The 21,394-nt window shown below is 45.0% G+C and overlaps 1 protein-coding gene across 1 annotated transcript in view; it reads right to left on the bottom strand.

Moving 5' to 3' along the window:
• Positions 1-18,453, bottom strand: part of LOC126412927 (malate synthase-like) — a 209,713-nt gene extending 191,260 nt beyond the window's left edge. Inside the window, exon 1 of the mRNA XM_050082816.1 lies at positions 18,262-18,453. Coding sequence (XP_049938773.1) covers positions 18,262-18,453 — 192 coding nt within the window. The remainder of the gene's footprint in view (positions 1-18,261) is intronic.
• Between the last annotated feature and the right edge of the window lie 2,941 nt (positions 18,454-21,394).

Raw genomic sequence — 21,394 nt, 5'->3', positions numbered from 1 at the left:
CGTCGTCATTGAGCTTCTGCGTTAGCTCCAATTTGAATGGTTTCATAGACAGCTTCTGTCGCAGGACTTTCCACACTGTCATTCGAGTTCACAGGATGCACAACGCACCGAGACTCGAACTCGGGACCTTTGCCTTTAACGGGCAAGTGCTCTACCATCTGAGCTACCGAAGCACGACTCGGTGGAGCACACAGTTTTAATCTGTCAGGAAGTTTCATATCTGCGCACACTCCGCTGCAGAGTGAAAATCTCATTCTGGAAACATCCTCCAGGCTGTGGCTAAGCCATGTCTCCGCAGTATGCTTTCTTTCAGGAGAGCTAGTTCTGCAAGGTTCGCAGGAGAGCTTCTGTAAAGTTTGGAAGGTAGGAGACGAGATATTGGCAGAAGTAAAGCTGTGAGAACGGTGCGTGAGTCGTGCTTCGGTAGCTCAGATGGTAGAGCACTTACCCGCGAAAGGCAAAGTTCCCGAGTTTGAGTCTCGGTCGGGCACACAGTTTTAATCTGCCTGGAAGTGTTATATCAGCGCACACTCCGCTGCAGAGTGAAAATCTCATTCTGTAAACAAACACTGTTTTTTGCCTTGTTTCACAAATGTTGTTATTGCTACAGCACAACCTAGGTTTGAGGTTATAAGCTCATTTTGAAGTACATTATATAGCACACCCGTTGCTTGGCTTGCATTTAAAATCATTTTAATTGAATCAACTGTGAGTTCTCGCAGAAACAATTGAATGCAAGCCATGCAACGTTAACCGTGCTTTACAATGTACTTGAAAATGGGCTATTAGTCCGAAACCTAGGTTGTGCAGTAACCATAATAAAATTTGTGAAACAAGGCCAAAAACAGTGTTTGTTTCGTTAAATTTATTTCTGTATCTCTACATCTACATCTACATGATTACTCTGCAATTCACATTTAAGTGCTTGGCAGAGGGTTCATCGAACCACAATCATACTATCTCTCTACCATTCCACTCCCGAACAGCGCGCGGGAAAAACGAACATCTAAACCTTTCTGTTCGAGCTCTGATTTCTCTTATTTTATTTTGATTATCATTCCTACCTATGTAGGTTGGGCTCAACAAAATATTTTCGCATTCGGAAGAGAAAGGTGGTGACTGAAATTTCGTAAATAGATCTCGTCGCGACGACAAACGTCTTTGCTTTAATGACTTTCATCCCAACTCGCGTATCATATCTGCCACACTCTCTCCCCTATTACGTGATAATACGAGACGAGCTGCCCTTTTTTGCACCCTTTCGATGTCCTCCGTCAATCCCACCTGGTAAGGATCCCACACCGCACAGCAATATTCTAACAGAGGGCGAACTAGTGTAGTGTAAGCTGTCTCTTTAGTGGACTTGATGCATCTTCAAAGTGTCCTGCCAATGAAACGCAACCTTTGGCTCGCCTTCCCTACAATATTATCTATGTGGTCTTTCCAACTGAAGTTGTTCGTAATTTTAACACCCAGGTATTTAGTTGAATTGACAGCCTTGAGAATTGTACTATTTATCGAGTAATCGAATTCCAACGGATTTCTTTTGGAACTCATGTGGATCACCTCACACTTTTCGTTCTTTAGCGTTAACTGCCATCTGCCACACCATACAGCAATCTTTTCTAAATCGCTTTGCAACTGATACTGGTCTTCGGATGACCTTACTAGACGGTAAATTACAGCATCATTTGCGAACAACCTAAGAGAACTGCTCAGATTGTCACCCAGGTCATTTATATAGATCAGGAACAGCAGAGGTCCCAGGACGCTTCCCTGGGGAACACCTGATATCACTTCAGTTTCACTCGATGATTTGCCGTCTTTTACTACGAACTGCGACCTTCCTGACAGGAAATCACGAATCGAGTCGCACAACTGAGACGATACCCCGCAGGCCCGCAGCTTGATTAGAAGTCGCTTGTGAGGAAATCCAGAAATACGGAATCAACTTGAGATCCCCTGTCGATAGCGGCCATTACTTCGTGCGAATAAAGAGCTAGCTGCGTTGCACAAGAACGATGTTTTCTGAAACCATCCTGATTGCGTATCAATAGATCGTTCCCTTCGAGGTGATTCATAATGTTTGAATACAGTATATGCTCCAAAACCCTACTGCAAACCGACGTCAGTGATATAGGTCTGTAGTTCGATGGATTACTCCTACTACCCTTCTTAAACACTGGTGCGCGCAATTTTCCAATCTGTAGGTACAGATCTATCGGTGAGCGAGCGGTTGTATATGATTGCTAAGTAGGGAGCTATTGTATCAGCGTAATCTGAAAGGAATCTAATCGGTATACAATGTGGACCTGAAGACTTGCCCGTATCAAGCGATTTGAGTTGCTTCGCAACCGCTAAGGTATCTACTGCTAAGAAACTCATGCTAGCAACTGTCCGTGTTTCAAATTCTGGAATATTCCATTCGTCTTCCCTGGTGAAGGAATTTCGGAAAACTGCGTTCAATAACTCCGCTTTAGCGGCACAGTCGTCGGTAACAGTACCGTCGGGACTGCGCAGCGAAGGTATTGACTGCGTCTTGCCGCTTGTGTACTTTACATACGACCAGAATTTCTTAGGATTTTCTACCAAATTTCGAGACAATGTTTCGTTGAGGAACCTATTAAAGGCATCTCGCCCTGAAGTCCGTGCCAAATTTCGCGCGTCTGTAAATTTTAGCCAATCTTCGGGATTTCGCGTTCTCTGATTTGTGACTGCCTGCAGCGCTCTAAGCCGGCCGGTGTGGCCGAGCGGTTCTAGGCGCTTCAGTTTGGAACCGCGTGACCGCTACGGTCGCAGGTTCGAATCCTGCGTCGGGCATGGATGTGTGTGATGTCCTTAGGTTAGTTAGGTTTAAGTAGTTCTAAGTTCTAGGGGACTGATGACCACAGATGTTAAGTCCCATAGTGCTCAGAGCCATTTTTTTGCAGCGCTCTAAATTTGCTATAGAAAATATTCTCGAACCTGAATAAATTTTTAAATACAAATTTTGAACGAAGCCTATATGTCTATTGTCATTTGTTTCAACACAAGACCGATCCACCCTTGTTTGGGTTATTTCCTCGGACGAAGTAAAATGACAACATTTGAAATAACGACTTTTCCAATCAAGACGAAACGGTAATTACAGAGCTTTGGCCGTGTAACTACAAAACAGTACGAACGACGTGGTGTGGTGGTTCCAATAAATGCTTCGGGCCTCAACAAGAGCAGCTCGATTACGCGCGGGAAGCTTCCCCTGTTCTGTTTGCCTCTTCCTAGAAATCGCGATGCTCGTGGTTAACGAGCCGGTTTGCAGGCGCGCTCTGTGTAATGAAACGATAGAGTCAACAGTGGGCCGCAGCGCGCGCCCATCCGCGTGTTTGCCGGTACACACGCAAGCGGCGAGCCGCGCGTGCCCGGCGCGCAGCCGAAGCGGAAACAGAAACACAACACGGACTGCCGTGCTGTCCAACCGTGCTGCCATTCGGTGCAAACAACGGCCTCCATCGTTGAGACTAACCACGGCAGTGCTTCGCGGATGTGGACCTCGGCTCTTGGTGGCGTCATATGTGTCTTCAAGGAGGGGGAGGTGGACAAGAGCCCTCCTCCTAGAACCTGGGGCACAGATTACAGAATTCTGACGCTTTCTAGTAATGATTGCACGCGATATCACTAAACCACAAATTTAGAACTGCAGATCGCAATGTATAATACTGTATCTTTAACAGTTCCCATACATTTTGGATTTGTTTTAGTGTCACACTGTCCACGGTGTAATGGTTCTTTATCTGCGAAACCATTACCACCCGCCAACCCTATTTTTCGATACCGTAGATTAATGAATATTTTTCTACGTAATGTCTCAAATTTTTCACTCTGTTCAAATTTGATTTCATTTTTATATGTATGTACGTCGATATTTTGAGATGTTGAAATCGATATATTATCTAGTGTGAATATCTTTGTACTTATTGTTATCTTTGATGCTGGCCTGTGACTTTTGGCGTGAAAGCGTACAGAGTAGTCAAGTTTTTGTGTTGAATATGAACAGTCTTGACTTTGTGTTGGAAATGAAAAGATGAGTCTGTGTTGTGGACAATGAAAAATGTTGTGAGTTTTATTAAGAGCAGTAACGGCTGCGAAACTGTATGTTGAAGTAATGTTCTGAACACGCCAAAGTATAAAAAGTTTAATACATGTGAATTTTTGTGAAAAGTGAGTGTCAAGAATTAGTTTAAAGTGACCATTGTTTAAAAAAGTACGAAGCACATTGCAATGAAAAACAGAAATCATCAAATTAATCCTGAAAGATCGTCTTCGTAAGTTCTTCAAGGCGGCGTAATTAACATCCGAGTGCCTTTCGCACCAACAGCGGTAGTCATGCTACCTAGACAACATTTTTAATTACGAGCCAAAGCCAGAGCGAGATCGTCGTTGGATTGCAAATACAAGATAAGTGATATTATTGTTAATTTTCTTCAGTGACTGTAATCAATTGATGTAGCAATACCTGCCACATTAAAGACCTTTTAGTTGCGCAATAAAAAGATCATACTTTGAGTGCGCGACGTGATAATTTTTGAACTAATTGACTGTTAGTGGAAGTATTGGTATATCGAGCAATTAAACCGTTTCTTTGGTGCGACTGTGCTTTTGGCGCTGTCCTGCAGTCAGGGTGGATGCGAACCTCCACAGAACAGACATGGAATAGAGTCCCTAATCGTTCCTCTGTTGCTTACTAAGATGCAGGAAAAGATCAGTCCACGAACAATATGCTTGGATCGGCGCTAATTCCCAGACGTCATAAACCAGGCTCCAGTATCCCATTACGATACCCGTTCTCGTACTGCACAGATTAATCAAAACACTAGTTTAATACCTATCTTTTGACGAAGAAAATGGGCTACGGCTTGCTGAGTCCACATTTTGTTTTATATTGGCAGAGATAAACGGGCAGACTGAATAGCAAGGACATACTATACAGCTGGTGTGCTTGTCTTTGGTTTCAAATGTGTCAGTCGGTAATAGAAGACGAAAGTGTGAAACTGCAAGGCCGAAAAACGTTCTCTCAATCTCTTCGGTGAGCAACACAGCGCTAAATGCAGTCGTAGATTTCGAATCCCGCGGTTTGGTTGGGATGTCTGTACTATAAGGCATCAAACTGAAGACATGAGGACTGCCTTGCTTCAGTCCTCCACTGTAACAAGTCGATTCTGACGACAAATTTCGGGTAGAATGGTTCAAATGGCTCTGAGCACTATGGGACTTAACATCTTAGATCGTCAGTCCCCTAGAACTTAGAACTACTTAAACCTGACTAACCTAAGGACATCACACACATCCATGCCCGAGGCAGGATTCGAACCTGCGACCGTAGCGGTAGCGCGGTTCCATACTGTAGCGCCTAGAACCGCTCGGCCACCCCGGCCGGCTTTCGGGTGGATTTGAGAGGTTTTTCCACATTTATCTAATCGAATCCTGGCCCTGAGTTAGGCTGTACCCAAACAAGCGAAAAAATGAAGTTTTCGAAACACTTTACTCAGTTTTAATTAAGCTAATCAACAGTAAGTAAACAACCTTTGAAAATATAGCGATAAATCCATTTGCAATGTCAGATAAGTTTTGTAAGCAAACTCATTGTTATAGAACACACGTTTATTTAAAAAAAATAGCTTATTACTTTTGTTTCTATCAAACATCGCTTTCTAAGTCACTGAGATTTTTTTTTTTGTTTCGGAACTTAACGTTATAGACTCGTGAGTAAAAATCATACGAAGGTGTAATTCCCGGTCATTGACTGAAAAAGGTGGCATTGATATTCATAGTAATAATGCAAAAGATGAACTTAGCATGCCCTAATGAAATATGATTACGATTTTGGTATCAAAATAGTATTTTCTTAACACGTAGAGTGGGTACATACCAGTCGTTTTAGATGGAATAAGTTTTGTGAACCTCCACCTAAGTTTAGTTCTTGGGTCACGATACGTTTTCAAACTCAGCAGGTCAGTTATATTAAAAATGACCTTTTTAGAATATCGTCCCTTCTAGATAAATTTCTGCGGACGTTCATGGGACCAGTGTACTGTTACGACAGTCCGAAATATTATGAGTATACAAAAGACATTGCTTGTAAAACACATGTAAGACCAATCGTAGAATACTGCTCTAGTTTGTGGGACCAAATAGGACCAACAGGGAACCACTGAGCCTATACAGAGAAGGGCAGCACGAAACCACTCATGTTTGTTTGAGCCCCGGGATAGCGCCACGGAAAAGGTGGATGGCTTGAACAAGCAAAAGCTCGTAAATTAGTACCAACTACACCGAGAAAACCTATTTATAAAGTTTCAAGAACCAGTATTAAACTAAGTGAGAAATCTAGGAATGTACAAGTACTACAGTCGTTCCTGTACATCTACATCTACGTGGATAGTCCACAAATCACATTTAAGTGCCTGGCAGAGGGTTTATCGAACCACGTTCACAATTCCCTATTATTCCAATCTCGTATAGCGCACGGAAAGAATAAACACCTATATCTATCCGTACGAGCTCCGATTTCCCTCATTTTATCGTGGGGATCGTTCCTTCCTATGTAGGTCGGTGTCAACAAAATATTTTCGCATTCGGAGGAGAAAGTTGGTGATTGGAATTTCGTGAGAAGATTCCGTCGCAACGAAAAACGCCTTTCTTTTAATGATGTCCAGCCCAAATCCTGTATCATTTCTGTGACACTCTCCCCAATATTTCGCGATAATACGAAACGTGCTGTCTTTGTTTGAACTTTTTCGATGTACTCTGTCAGTCCTATCTGGTAAGGATCCCACACCACGCAGCAGTATTCTAAAAGAGGAAGGACAAGCGTAGTGTAGGCAGTCTCCTTAGTAGGTCTGTTACATTTCCTAAGTGTCCTGCCAATAAAACGCAGTCTTTGGTTAGCTTTCCCCACAACATTTTCTATGTGTTCCTTCCAATTTAAGTTGTTCGTAATTGTAATACCTAGGTATTTAGTTGAATTTACAGCTTTGAGATTAGACTGATTTATCGTGTAACCGAAGTTCAACGAGTTCCTTTTACCACTCATGTGAATGAACTCGCACTTTTCGTTATTTAGGGTCAACTGCACTGATCGTGTAGACAATACGAAGGTAATCAAAGCACGCACAGCGGCAATAAGCAGTTTTTCTTCTAGCGTTCAATATGCGAATGGAACGAGAAGAAACCCTAACACGGGGTACATACAGTCGGAAGTATTCTTTGCTATGCACTTCAGGGTATGGATGTAGAAGCAGATGTAAAATGTCAGAATTTAAAGTAAATGGGCATGTAATTTCTTGAAGTCGGTTCTTAACAATGGATACTTTCGATAACTTGTGAGACGTCGGCCTGTGCCAGGCCGTCTTCTCTCGTTTTTATTCCTGTTTAAATAAGGATTTGCATATGTCTTGTCTATTACCTTCAGTCTCTCTTTCGATTTAGACGATGTTTGCTTTCCTTGATCAAATTGTTTTTGTGTTTAATTACATGAATGGTCGGGGACGGAAATTCACTTTTATTTCAACCCTACTCTGATACCGGGGAAACTTGGACTTACCAGACCATCTGTATCTTGTTGCACTCGGCTCGCGGGAACCTCCAACTTGCAGGAAGAATCAACGTTTCCCACAGTCCTAGCACGCTAACGACAGCTCAGAAACGCAATTCACCACACCCAGGAGTAAACATGAGTCGCTCCTGCCAGCCCAATCCGCGGCCAGGGTAGGACAAAAGCGTTCCGCTGGTTAGGTAGACTGAGTTTATAGTTCCGACAAGATTGGTGGAAGGCTTAGAAAGGTGGAGAGGCGGAAATCTCTGAAATTCCTAACCTGCTGCAGAGGGTCTGGGAGACCACTTACTGAGACAGCCGTTTCGTCCTATTGCTGGACAGCATTCCTAATTCTGATGTAGTGCCAAAGTTACGCCTGAGAAAATTTCCTCTTGAGGTTTCTGTGGGAAGAACAGTCCGAAAAATAGCTAAATTCACAAGAAATCCTAGAATACTTGCCTTACCGTGAGAGCGTCGTTTCGGATCTTTCCCAGGTGCGGAGGCATGTTTGTGATTGGCGTTCTAGTATCTATATGGTGACAATTATTGAACTATATGAAAAACGTAAATTAGTTATAAACTACAGCTTGCACACGCTTTATTCAACATGTAAATGTCACTACAGGTACTCGGATTTAGGTTACGACATGTTTGATATGCCTGCCATCATTGGCGATGATACAGTGCAGACGAATAGCCAAACTCTGCACGACCTGCCGAAGTGTCGGAACATCGATGCTGTCGATGAAGTCCTGAATGGCTGTTTTCAGCTCAGACGTGGTTTGGGATTATTTCAGTACACCTTGTCTTTAATATAGCCCCACAAAAAGGAATCGCATGTGTTCAGATGGCGAGGATATGACACCCAATCGAAGCCCATTCCAGTGGCCTCTGCGTACGCCAGACCAGAATGCGGTTCCCAAAGTGCTCCTCCTAGACAACAAACACTCTCCTGCTTCGATGGGGACGAGCTCCGTCTTGCATGAACCACATCTTGTCGAAATCAGGGTCACTTTGGATAATGGGGATGAAATCATCTCCCAAAACCTTCACGTACTGTTCGGTATTCGCCGTGCCATCAAGGAATATCAGACCGATTATTCCGTGACTGGACATTGCACACGACACAGTCACCAGTTGAGGGTGAAGAGACTTATCGATCGCGAAATGCGGATTTTCAGTCCCTAAATGCGCCAATTTTGGTTATTGGCAACCCATCCAATTGAAAATGGGCTTCGTCAAAAATGTTCAAATGAGTGTGAAATCTTATGGGACTTAACTGCTAAGGTCATCAGTCCCTAAGCTTACACACTACTTAACCTAAATTATCCTAAGGACAAACACACACACCCATGCCCGAAGGAGGACACGAACCTCCGCCTAGGCTTCGTCGCTAAACCAAACCACACAGAGACTAACTCACATCACGCACCGCGGCCAACCGTGCAGTTTGAGCCTGCTAACGCAAACTGTTCAGAAGTTATGACGATTTTATTTCATATAGTTCACTAATTGTCACCCTGCAAATTGTTGGTGGGACGCAATGGGCTCCATGCCAGTTTTCCACTGAAGGAACTGTTAGGCCTTTTCGCTGATTGGCCGAGTAAAGTGCGCCGAGCAGACACACCGAAGTTTGAAGGGAGGGAAGCGAAGGGTGTTTTGGGAGGCAGAAACTGGGAGACTCATGTACACTTCGCCCTGGGTGCTACTCTGGGAACCACTGTGACTTTGATAAGCAGATTTGGACTTCGTTCTTAAACGAAGTCGTTGGAATTTGATTTAGCAGGTCTCGTGATCGCGTCTAAGAAGAAGCCGGAACAGCCTACTCCACACCACTCAGTTTTAGCGGTTGCAGCAACACAATGTAAGACAACATCATGCAGATTAATTGCAGACACGATAGACCCTCTTTGGACTGCAATTGATCGATGACAGGAATTTGAACTGTTTGAGAAGAGATGGTATCATTTCGATGTTTTTGCTTCTGCTAATCTCTTAGTGTAACAAGCCCTCCACGCAACTCTTTATATACTTCTTTTTTCCTGCCTTGTTTGATTAAGGGAAAACTCTAATTAAGCACCACTCACATATCGCCTTTAGAATGATGAATACTTTCTTTGAGATCATGCTGATATGAGTATTTCCTTCCCCTTATTTCCGTAGAAATGTGTACTCAGCTCGCGTTCTTTTATTTTCTTGAATATTTTGAAGTTACCACGGTTGAGCTAAATTGCTAGCTCTGGCAGTAACTGAATATTAATTCAGCCAGTATTGTCCAGTAGTACGCTAGTGGCCACCCTAATTTACTTTTCTAAATAAATTGTTCGTCGACTTGTGTTATTAAGTCAGTATCTGAAGAATATAATTCTCATGTGTTATTCATGGATCAATAAATGTGTGTTGTTAACACATCAAACTCTGTGATTTATCAGATCTCGAGACTCAGGAAAATTTCTCGCGAGCGCATCTGAGAAGATGGGTGCACCCCACAGCCGCAGACGGAACAGCCTCTTATAATTGAACTTCCAACGCCTTCCAGCCATAAACACTTCAGTGAACTCCCTTGATGAATTCAATCTTTAAATTGGCGTTTCCTGCAAGCAACACAGTTATAGTGACAATCACCACTCTCGGTGTTTCATGAGGACATACTAGCGCTTTCTGATCTGTGATGGTAGTACTGACAACTGAATTTATTTGCCTATACACGGAGGATCGTAGCAATTTCCCGGTTGTACACTCCTGGAAATGGAAAACAGAACACATTGACACCGGTGTGTCAGACCCACCATACTTGCTCCGGACACTGCGAGAGGGCTGTACAAGCAATGATCACACGCACGGCACAGCGGACACACCAGGAACCGCGGTGTTGGCCGTCGAATGGCGCTAGCTGCGCAGCATTTGTGCACCGCCGCCGTCAGTGTCAGCCAGTTTGCCGTGGCATACAGAGCTCCATCGCAGTCTTTAACACTGGTAGCATGCCGCGACAGCGTGGACGTGAACCGTATGTGCAGTTGACGGACTTTGAGCGAGGGCGTATAGTGGGCATGCGGGAGGCCGGGTGGACGTACCGCCGAATTGCTCAACACGTGGGGCGTGAGGTCTCCACAGTACATCGATGTTGTCGCCAGTGGTCGGCGGAAGGTGCACGTGCCCGTCGACCTGGGACCGGACCGCAGCGACGCACGGATGCACGCCAAGACCGTAGGATCCTACGCAGTGCCGTAGGGGACCGCACCGCCACTTCCCAGCAAATTAGGGACACTGTTGCTCCTGGGGTATCGGCGAGGACCATTCGCAACCGTCTCCATGAAGCTGGGCTACGGTCCCGCACACCGTTAGGCCGTCTTCCGCTCACGCCCCAACATCGTGCAGCCCGCCTCCAGTGGTGTCGCGATAGGCGTGAATGGAGGGACGAATGGAGACGTGTCGTCTTCAGCGATGAGAGTCGCTTCTGCCTTGGTGCCAATGATGGTCGTATGCGTGCTTGGCGCCGTGCAGGTGAGCGCCACAATCAGGACTGCATACGACCGAGGCACACAGGGCCAACACCCGGCATCATGGTGTGGGGAGCGATCTCCTACACTGGCCGTACACCACTGGTGATCGTCGAGGGGACACTGAATAGTGCACGGTACATCCAAACCGTCATCGAACCCATCGTTCTACCATTCCTAGACCGGCAAAGGAACTTGCTGTTCCAACGGGACAATGCACGTCCGCATGTATCCCGTGCCACCCAACGTGCTCTAGAAGGTGTAAGTCAACTACCCTGGCCAGCAAGATCTCCGGATCTGTCCCCCATTGAGCATGTTTGGGACTGGATGAAGCGTCGTCTCACGCGTTCTGCACGTCCAGCACGAACGCTGGTCCAACTGAGGCGCCAGGTGGAAATGGCATGGCAAGCTGTTCCACAGGACTACATCCAGCATCTCTACGATCGTCTCCATGGGAGAATAGCAGCCTGCATTGCTGCGAAAGGTGGATATACACTGTACTAGTGCCGACATTGTGCATGCTCTGTTGCCTGTGTCTATGTGCCTGTGGTTCTGTCAGTGTGATCATGTGATGTATCTGACCCCAGGAATGTGTCAATAAAGTTTCCCCTTCCTGGGACAATGAATTCACGGTGTTCTTATTTCAATTTCCAGGAGTGTATTTCGCAATAAGCCCGTCTTCTGGTAAACATTTGTTTTAGATACGCCGTTTTCATGATTAATCTTCTCTGTGTGTGTGAGGGGAGGGGACAAATTACTATTGATGTTCCATGAGGTTCACTTTACTGGTAAAGCGGTAAAAGTATAGTCTTTGCTGATGATACAAGCCTCTAATCAAGCGCGAAAAGAGGTGCAACAACACAAGCAGTAAATGAAATGTTAAGAGAAATCGGTTCGCAGTGAATGGATCTATCATTTAACAAAAATACACACCGTGAAAGATCGTTGCAGTAAACGTCAATGTTTTACTTGCCATTTGTAACTCACCTCATCTTTTTTTTCGTTTAAGTGTGGGGGGGTTCGGGAAGATTCGAGCTATTATTGTGTCCAGTTCTTTTCAACCAAATACTAGGAAACCTGATAGTGGGACAGAGCGGGTCGCAATTAGGAATATCTGGGAGTTTGCTTCCTGTTCCGGCGTTTGCGTTGCGGCGAAGGGAAACCTTGGCTGAAGGTAGGGGATTACAGCTTTTTCATTAATTTCTGGAGCAATACCTCCAAGACAAAAATATGAAAGCATATTGCTTGACAAAAATAACTCTTCTGTTAGCAAGTGGTTCAAATGGCTCTGAGCACTATGGGACTTAACATCTGAGGTCATCAGTCCCCTAGAACTTAGAACTACTTAAACCTAACTAACCTAAGGACAACACACACATCCATGCCCGAGGCAGGATTCGAACCTGCGACCGTAGCAGTCGTGTGGTTCCGGACTGAAGCGTCTAGAACCGCTCGGCCACTCCGACCGGCACAAATTTGCAGTCAGGATGAGTAGGACAATCGCGAGACTGCTCCTCTGTCATAAGAAACCGCACCCCACACCATAACTCCAGGTGTAGGTCCAGTGTGTCTAGTCCACAGACAGTTTGGTTACAGGCCCTCCACTGGCCTCCTCCTTACCAACACACGGCCATCACTTGCACGAAGGCAGAACCATTTTTCATCATAAAACGCGACAGACTTCCACACTGCCCTCCAGTGGGTTCTCCATTGATACCACTGCAACCGCAAGTGGTGGTGGTTTGGGGACAGTGGAATGCACACTATATCACATCTGGTTTCGAGCTGTCCTTGAAGTAGCCGATTTCTAAAAGTTCGTTGTGTCACTGTAGTGCCAAGTGCGGCTCAGATTGCTGTTGAAGATGCAGTACGACGCGTCGGAGCCATTCGGGATGGTCTTCCCTCTCGATAGTGCCACGTGGCCGTACCTTCTCTTGACCACCACTGCCAGCAGTCATGTACGTGGCTAGATTCCTGCCAAGTATCTGTGCAGTGTCGTAGAGGGAACATCCAGCTTCTCGTAGCCCTATTACACGACCTCGTTCAATCTCAGTGTTGATAATGGCGTCTTTGCCGCATTAAAAGCATTCTTGAATAATCATGTCCAATCTCAAAGGTAACCAATGCTCACGACCGTTACGGCGTGTTTCTGATTTCCATCCTCATAGCGACGTTTAGCTGCGCTACTCTTATGTGACTGGCGCGAGATTTCAATAGACATCGTATTTCAGATGTAGAAACACGCTTACCAACTTTCGTTTCTGCCGCACAACTCCTTAGTGTCGGGATTTTTTTCTGTCAGTGTATTTTCCGTGTCATGGTTGAAGATCATGCTGGGAATCTGAATTTATGTGTCAATATTCTCATCTTAGTTGTAGCTGACAGTAGGTACGAAATACGCCGATTACCACCTGTCCCAGGCATGGATGCTTGTTCATGTTGGGTGAATGTGGGCGCAATAACAAACGCACGCAACTAGGCAAATTCAGATGGAGACTCTTGGTTCAACCTTTCAGAGCCTGAGAAGGTGGGTGAACGTTATTTTTAAAACCACCTCCGGTGATTTCAACTTGGGGAGACTCTTTGTCGCCAGATGCGACCCCCGTCCCTTGGAGAGGGGCTGAGTGCTTGGCCGTTTCGTATCGGAGAGTTGGGACGCATCTTCAAAATCTCTGCCGGTGAACGGAATGGAAAATTTTAGACCAAGACAAGGGGCGTTTCCTGTCTTCCGGGTGAAAAAAACACCCACTCTTCCTAAAGGAAGCAGTTCGGGCAATGGTGAATATTCCTGAGCCAAGTGTTGTCGCTCTCTGTATGCGGAAGCGAAGAAGGTTAGGTTCAAATGGTTCAAATGGCTCTGAGCATTATGGGACTTAACTTCTGAGGTCATCAGTCCCCTAGAACTTAGAACTACTTAAACCCAACTAACCTAAGGACAACACACACATCCATGCCCGAGGCAGGATTCGAACCTGCGACCGTAGCGGTCACGCGGTTCCAGAATGTAGCGGCTAGAACCACTCGGCCACTCCGGCCGGCGAATGTTAGGTTTCCAGAAAAAAGTTATCGGGACGTGGACGAGAGAAGTCGCTGCAGGCAGTCGCTGCTTCATGACCAAGAAAGTAATGGTTTTGAATGGGAGCTAGGTTTCTCCACGACTATTAAACTCCACCATTAGCTGCAGTGTGCAGTTCTCACGAGAGACGATTTCAGTATTGTTTTTACGTAAATTCAGATGGTACTGAATTCGATGCTTGATTGGTCACAAGGCGCTTGATACAACGCAAGCCCAGTTAATTATTATGATTATTTTCTCTGTCAGTCATGAGCTGCGTTTGGTGGCTCAATTAGTAATGGGAAGTGGTGAATTTTACTTGCGAACCTTTCTGTATGCGTAATTGCGCGTCCATGTTGCACTCCCTTAATCCTCTCGACATTTTGCTGGCAAACGATAGTACATTAGTCTTGCCCGCTCAGATGGAACCATAGTTTTAGTATTTTTAGCGGCGTTTGATGTAAATGTAGTCTCAGGAATATGTTCCACTTGTGAAATACATATTAATAATGTCAATACTTAATTCGTTAAATTTCACAGCAATGTGCACCCCAACACATTTCTACATGACTTGTAATCCTTAGCATCCTATAACCTGTAAGAGAAAATTACTTATACTATTTAGCAAAGAGTGAGCCCTAATCGACCGTTCTGGAGATCATTAATTAAAATTCTGTTGCAAATATTTCTGTTTAGGATGGAGTGTAGGGCTAAGACTCAGTAGAAATTCATGTAACTTCCGACGCTTTAACCCTTAGGGTCGAATAAAAAAATGTTAATCACAATGTTTGTGCACAGTTAGCGCTCAGCTAACCAGTACGTATTATAAGGCGAAGTGAACCACTTTTATACGAAGTCGGAACCACTTTTAAAGTGTTTAGCGCTTTCTACGGTACCATGCCGTACCATTAGCTGCCATATTCTATCTGATAATCCTGAAGTTGTTCTGAAAGCGGGAGATCTAATGTTTGCCTTTGTAAGTTCCACAATTTCTGAATTTCTTTTCGGAATTGTTCCTACCAAGTGCTCAGAGTATAAATACAGGCCCATAGTCTTACCTAAAAAAAATTGAAGTACAAATTTTTACACATGCGCTGTTACAGTGCTGTATTTTGTGTACACTGATGCATTTGTTTCCTTCTGTAATAAAGCTTTTTCATTCAAGTTCTCCTTGCCATATACCTTAAGCGACATGGCACTTCCAGAGTTTGGTGGCGATGGAGGATCTCGACAGAGGCTTGTAGTATACTTTGTAACATTTCCAAAACGTGAGGAACGTAAGATCGTAATTTTTATCGTGACTGAAAACTTCGTTGCCGAATTGTAGACATGTAGTTTTCTTTGTTAGCGTATTATAAAGCAATGGATTCAGTTTTTGACATTATTTTACAATAGTCATTAGTCCAACAACTGTTTTAGCATGGGACGAAAATGGTATGTGATATCATAATTCCAACAGGGACTGACGACGGTGTTCTCTTCTAAGCTTGTGTGTAAACCGTGAAGCAGGAGATCTGGAAGTGATCCAAACGGTACCTTCCCGGACATGGGTTCCTTGTTAAAACTTTGTCTACTGAGTCCCTGTACAGTCCCTAGAAGCCTGCAATATGAACTTTGAAACACTCTGTGCATCAAGTGTCTTCCGCTATAACGAGGGGCAGATTTGTCTTTCTCTGTAACTGGCGAACATTAACAGTTTGATGCTATTTCGTAGTTACGTGACACATTATCTATCACTGCTGTATAGGGCAACTGAAGGTAGAACGCCATGCACTCAGTTAATTGGCTCTAATGTTGTGTAGAGATATGAAAAATATCTAATTTTTAATAACACCCAGCAGCTCCCCTTTGGATTCCTTTACAAATAATTGGCCTACATTTAGTATTTTTTAGATATAATTTTTATGCAGAAAGGGTAAAACTAGTTTTTGTAAGAAGTAGTGAAATTGATAACGCCACCTTGAAGTTCTCTCACATTTATGACACCCAACATCCCATACAATAAACAAAAATGAAAAACTGCATAATTCTAAGCAATAATTGAAGTGATACGTTAAACAATTATGGAAACAACGCAAAATTCAAGCATACAACGAACGTCTAATTCAGTCACTTTCAAGCCATCTTCGCACAATGAACACACCCCTGACTTTTTATAGATCCGTTATTACATGTTTCATGATACCACGTGTAACACTGTGTGCGCTGGACCAGATCCTTGTTGCTCCTTTTGTCCTAGAAGTAGGGACCGCCGTCACCAGAGTACAGATTCTTATTGTAAGACTTGCAATGTGTTTTATTTGAAGTTTTCTTGCCAGAATCTGCAAGACCCGATGTTGACTCTGCTGATGAATCGGTATTAAACAACTCTGTATTGAGAAATGTTGCTTTGGATTGCAGCCAAGTTCCTTAGTTGACATCTTCCGTTCATCCTTGTTCAGCCAGTCTCGAAGAGTTCTTCGTGAGATGCTAAATGTCTTTGAAGCCTACACTACAGTAATTCCAGATCTAGCTGCTTCAATGGCTTTCCATACGTCCTCAGTAGTCCACTTTGCACGAAGATTTTGACAGGGCTCATCCATATCATCTCCGAGACACGAAAAATATAGAAATCGCTTTCTACCCTACAAGTGTCTTATTAAAGTTTTTATCAACTGCTAAAAAATATTTAAATATTTCAAAATCTATTTATATACTTTACTGCATGCAGGAATGTATTTCAATCACATAGTCATCGAATCATTAAATGAGAATGACGTGTGAAATTTATACGGACCTCCCTTAACTCACGGAAAATATTCAGCGTTAATAGAAAGCAAAATTTTAGCAAGTGACGTCAGTCCAACTCTCACTGAGGTTGCTGTTGTTGCAAGGTCACTACGAGTATGCAGCGGAAGCTCCCCACTTTGTTATTCATTACCTACATGGCACTGTCACCATCGGAATATTTACATATTAGCCATAAACAGCACATGGCGCTAAAACCTGCACTGCGTTGTTATCTCCATTTACTTCATCGCAACCATTTATTTTGACAGCATAACACATGGCGAAAAGTTGTTTAATTTGACTCATTGTGGTTGCGTTGTTACCTCTCTATGGCAGGGTTTCCCAAACTGCTCCGCGAAAAGCTGTTAATAACATCTTCCAGTAATTTTCGGGTCTGCAGCCGGATCCCATCAACATTCTGCCACGATATTTCGGCTCAGAGACGTCCGGCCATCCTCAGATGAGTAGACGAAGTACTGCACTCCGTCTAGAGGCCACGAGTGGCCTACCGGTACCATCCGACCGCCGTGTCATCCTCAGTTGAGGATGCGGATAGGAGGGGCGTGGGGTCAGCACACCACTCTCCCGGTCGTTATGATGGTTTTCTTTGACCGGAGCCGCTACTGTTCGGTCGTGTAGTTCCGCAATTGCCATCACGAGGCTGAGTGCACCCCGAAAAATGGCAACAGCGCATGGCGGCCAGGATGTTCACCCATCCAAGTGCCGACCACGCCCGACAGCGCTTAACTTCGGTGATCTCACGGGAACCGGTGTAACCACTGCGGCAAGGCCGTTGCAGGCGAAGTACTGCAGGCACGAAAATTACTGGAAGAAGAAATAGGCCGGGAAAATTTCAGAAGTCAAACTAATAACATGGCGTTTTTTCCAACTTTTGACAATACTAATTATTTTTTAAAATTTATCTCGATTTCTGTGTTGTTAGCTATGATTTAAAATTGAAGCAATCGCTGAATAACACAGGTATTCTCATTTTGTAAAACTTTATTAACCTTCAAACTAAACAAGGCGTTCCATGAAGGTACCAGGATTCCCGAAGTGTTCCGTCAGAAGTAAAGTTTAGCAACCCATTATCAATCGTATCTATAACTTTGGACGTCAACGTTATGTGAATGGTACCTCTTTTCTTGAGTGATGACGAAGCCAATGCTGGTAGAGCACGGCTGACGGCCCGGCAGGGAAATGGCGGCTGCCGGGTCCCGCCCCCACCCCTGCACCTGCGCCGTGGCGCGGCGCCGAGCCGCGGCGCGCCGCCAGGCAGGGCATTGTTCGGCACGTCTATTGTGAGCGCCCCTCCCCGGGTCGGCGCCGCCACACAATAGGCCGGCCGACGCTTTGTCTGGGCGAACCAGCGCGCCCGCCCCCACCACGGCGCGGCCCGGGCCGCCACCGCTCGCCGATTCGCGAAAAACACCCGTGGGAGGAGAGCACTGCCTCCGGCGGTGGGCCTTCTCCACTGTGGCCTCTTTCAGACAGCCAACACCCTCTGGTGTGTCGGTAGGGGACATTAACGGGTCCGCAAAGTTGCCGGCGTCGCTCATTCGATCCGTTTGTAGCCGGTTCGAATCGGCGAGAAAAGCACGTTGGGTACGCTACATCAATAAAGATACGGCCGTGTCACTTGCTGAACTGACGGGAGGCATCTGGAATAGCCCGGCCTGGAGGTGTATGAAGAGATCTTCGAGGGATGATCTGTTCCGCTGTTAACTCTCCGAGATCCAAACAGTGAGGCATCTGACTTCTGTATGTTGCTAGGACGTCGTGAGCGCAGATAAACAGGTAGCTGTGAGGACAACCAAAGTAATACGGCGTCTGTGTCCGAGGCTTGTTTAGAAACGTCATCCGCAAACCATTGTGAAGGAGGATTCCTCAGCCGGCCGGTGTGGCCGTGCGGTTCTAGGCGCTTCAGTCTGGAACCGCGTGACTGCTACGGTCGCAGGTTCGAATCATGCCTCGGGCATGGATGTGTGTGATGTCCTTAGGATAGTTATGTTTAAGTAGTTCTAAGTTCTAGGGGACTGATGATCTCAGATGTTAAGTCCCATAGTACTCAGAGCCATTTGAACCATTTTTGAAGGATTCCACAGCTGTTGGGTAAAAGTCCAACTGAGGACTCATCAGTGTGGCAAACGCTTCTTCTTACAGCGCAGTTCGTACGAGAGCATACAAGATAGTGTATACACCGAAAACACCAGACAAACATGCCATGAAGCCACTGACACCTCCACCTGCTAGATCGGTCCAGTGAAATCGGCGGCAGGTATGACTGTACCGGAGAAAAGCAAGCAGACGGATCGCTGGATCGGATGAACTGTTGCGGCCTTCAGCCCGAAGAGTGGTTTGATGCTGCTCTCCCCTCTAGTCGATTCTGTGCAGCCGCGCTGGATTAGCCGAGCGGTCTTAGGCGCTGCAGTCATCGACTGTGCGGCTGATCCCGGCAGAGGTTCGAGGCCTCCCTCGGGCATGGGTTTGTGTGTTTGTCCTTAGGATGATTTAGGATAAGTAGTGTGTAATCTTAGGGACTGATGACCTTAGCAGTTAAGTCCCATAAGATTTCACACACACTTGAACATTTGTTTCTGTGCAAGCCTCTTTATCTCTGCAAAGATTATGCGAAAGAATTAGCTCCCTTTCTAGCATCTATGTATGGTAGATCGCTGGAACAACGAAGAGTATCTAGCGGCAGGAAAAAAAGCGCAGGTCATCCCAGTTTTCCAGAATAGGCCTATATCGTTGACATCAAACTGTTGAAGAATTATGGAATACGTTTCACGCTAAAGAATTATGACATTTTTGAAGAACGAAAATCTCCTGCATAAAAATCAATATGGATTTCGCAAACAGATATCTTGCGAAAGTTAAATCGTTCTGTTCCTCCATTAGACCCATAGTGCTATGTACAACGGTGCTCGCGTTGATGTCGTGTTCCCTGACTTCAGGAAGCCATTTGACACAACCCAGCACTGCCGTTTAGTGAAATAATACGGGCTTATCGAGTATCGGACCACTTTTGCGACTGGATGCAAGCCTTCCTTGCAGATAGAATTCAACACGTCGCTCTTAACGGAACGAAACTGACAGGTGTAACGGTAATTTACCGAGAAGTGAGATACGACCGTTACTCTTTGCAAGATATATAAATGATCTAGCAGAAAGCCCCGACTGTTCGCAGATGATGCGGTTGTCTAAAAGAAAGTAGCAACGACAGAAGACAGTATCGATTCTAGAATGACCTGCAATAGACTGATAACGGTAGAACCTGTAGCAGTTGACCCTCAACGTAAATAAATGTAACACTTTGCGTACACATAGGAAAAGAAATCGACTACTATAAAACTACACTATTGACGATAGACTACTGTAAATAGTATGTACTGTAAAATATCTAGGAGTAAGTATCCAGAGCGACCTTAGGTGGAATCACCATATGAAACAAATAGTAGAAAAAACAGGTGCCAAACTATGATCCATAGGAAGAATCTTGAGGAAATGTAACTCATCCACGAAGGAAGTGGATTACAAGGGCTTGTTCGATGGATTCGTCAATGGGGAATCCTTACGCTACAAGAGAGGCGTTGTGCACCTCGAAGACGATTACTACTGACATTTCGAGAGACCACTTTCCGTGAGAGTCGGACAACATAGCCTATCTCGCGAAACGAACACGCCGCGAAAATTCGAAAAATTCGAGCTAATACAGAGGTTTACCGACAATAATTCTTCCCAAGTGCCGTTCCTGATTGGAACAGGGTAGAGGGGATCAGGTCTGGGTGCCAGAAGTACCTAACGCCACATACCATTGCGTGGCTTGTCGAGTACGATGTAGATGTAGATAACTGCTGCAGCTTACATCCGTCCTTCTTACTGTGATCAAGCCTTGGTATTCCTCTACAATTCATGCCCCACGCACTTCACTGCATTATCAGATTGCCAGTTCCTTGATGCATCAGCAAGTGTCTTATCAACCTATACTTTCTTCTTGAGGGTATTTTTGTTCTGTCGTTGCAACTACAAAAATGCGTGATTTTTTACACCAGACGCGTTTCGTTTTATTGAGGTAAAGCATAATCAGTGGTCTGTAATTAAGTTATGGGGGTTGTCCAGAAAGAAAGTTCCGATCGTCCGCTAAATGGAAACCACAGTGAAAACCAGAAACATTTTATTTGCAACAGTTAGCTATACTTTCCAGGTACTTCTCTACAAAGTCGCCGCTCCGACTTAGACATTTACCGTAGCGTTATACCAAATTTCCAACGCCATTGTCGTAGAAGGCAGCGGCCTGTGCTTTCCGATAATTCTCTACGCTGGTCTATTACACGTAGCCTGCGCTCAAGTATTGTCTTCGTATCCAGAGTTTCTTGTGAACAGAGATGATACTCAGGACGAGCCAATTAGGGCTGTGTTGTGGGTGATCGAACACTTCCCATCGAAGAGGCTGCAGGAGCGTCTTCATTGCCCCTGCAGAGTGCGGCTGAGAACTGC

Source organism: Schistocerca serialis, chromosome 7 (assembly GCF_023864345.2).
Source record: "Schistocerca serialis cubense isolate TAMUIC-IGC-003099 chromosome 7, iqSchSeri2.2, whole genome shotgun sequence".
Lineage (NCBI taxonomy): Eukaryota > Metazoa > Arthropoda > Insecta > Orthoptera > Acrididae > Schistocerca > Schistocerca serialis.
Note: the sequence above shows the minus strand (reverse complement) of the source record. Positions and strands in the feature narration are given on the sequence as shown.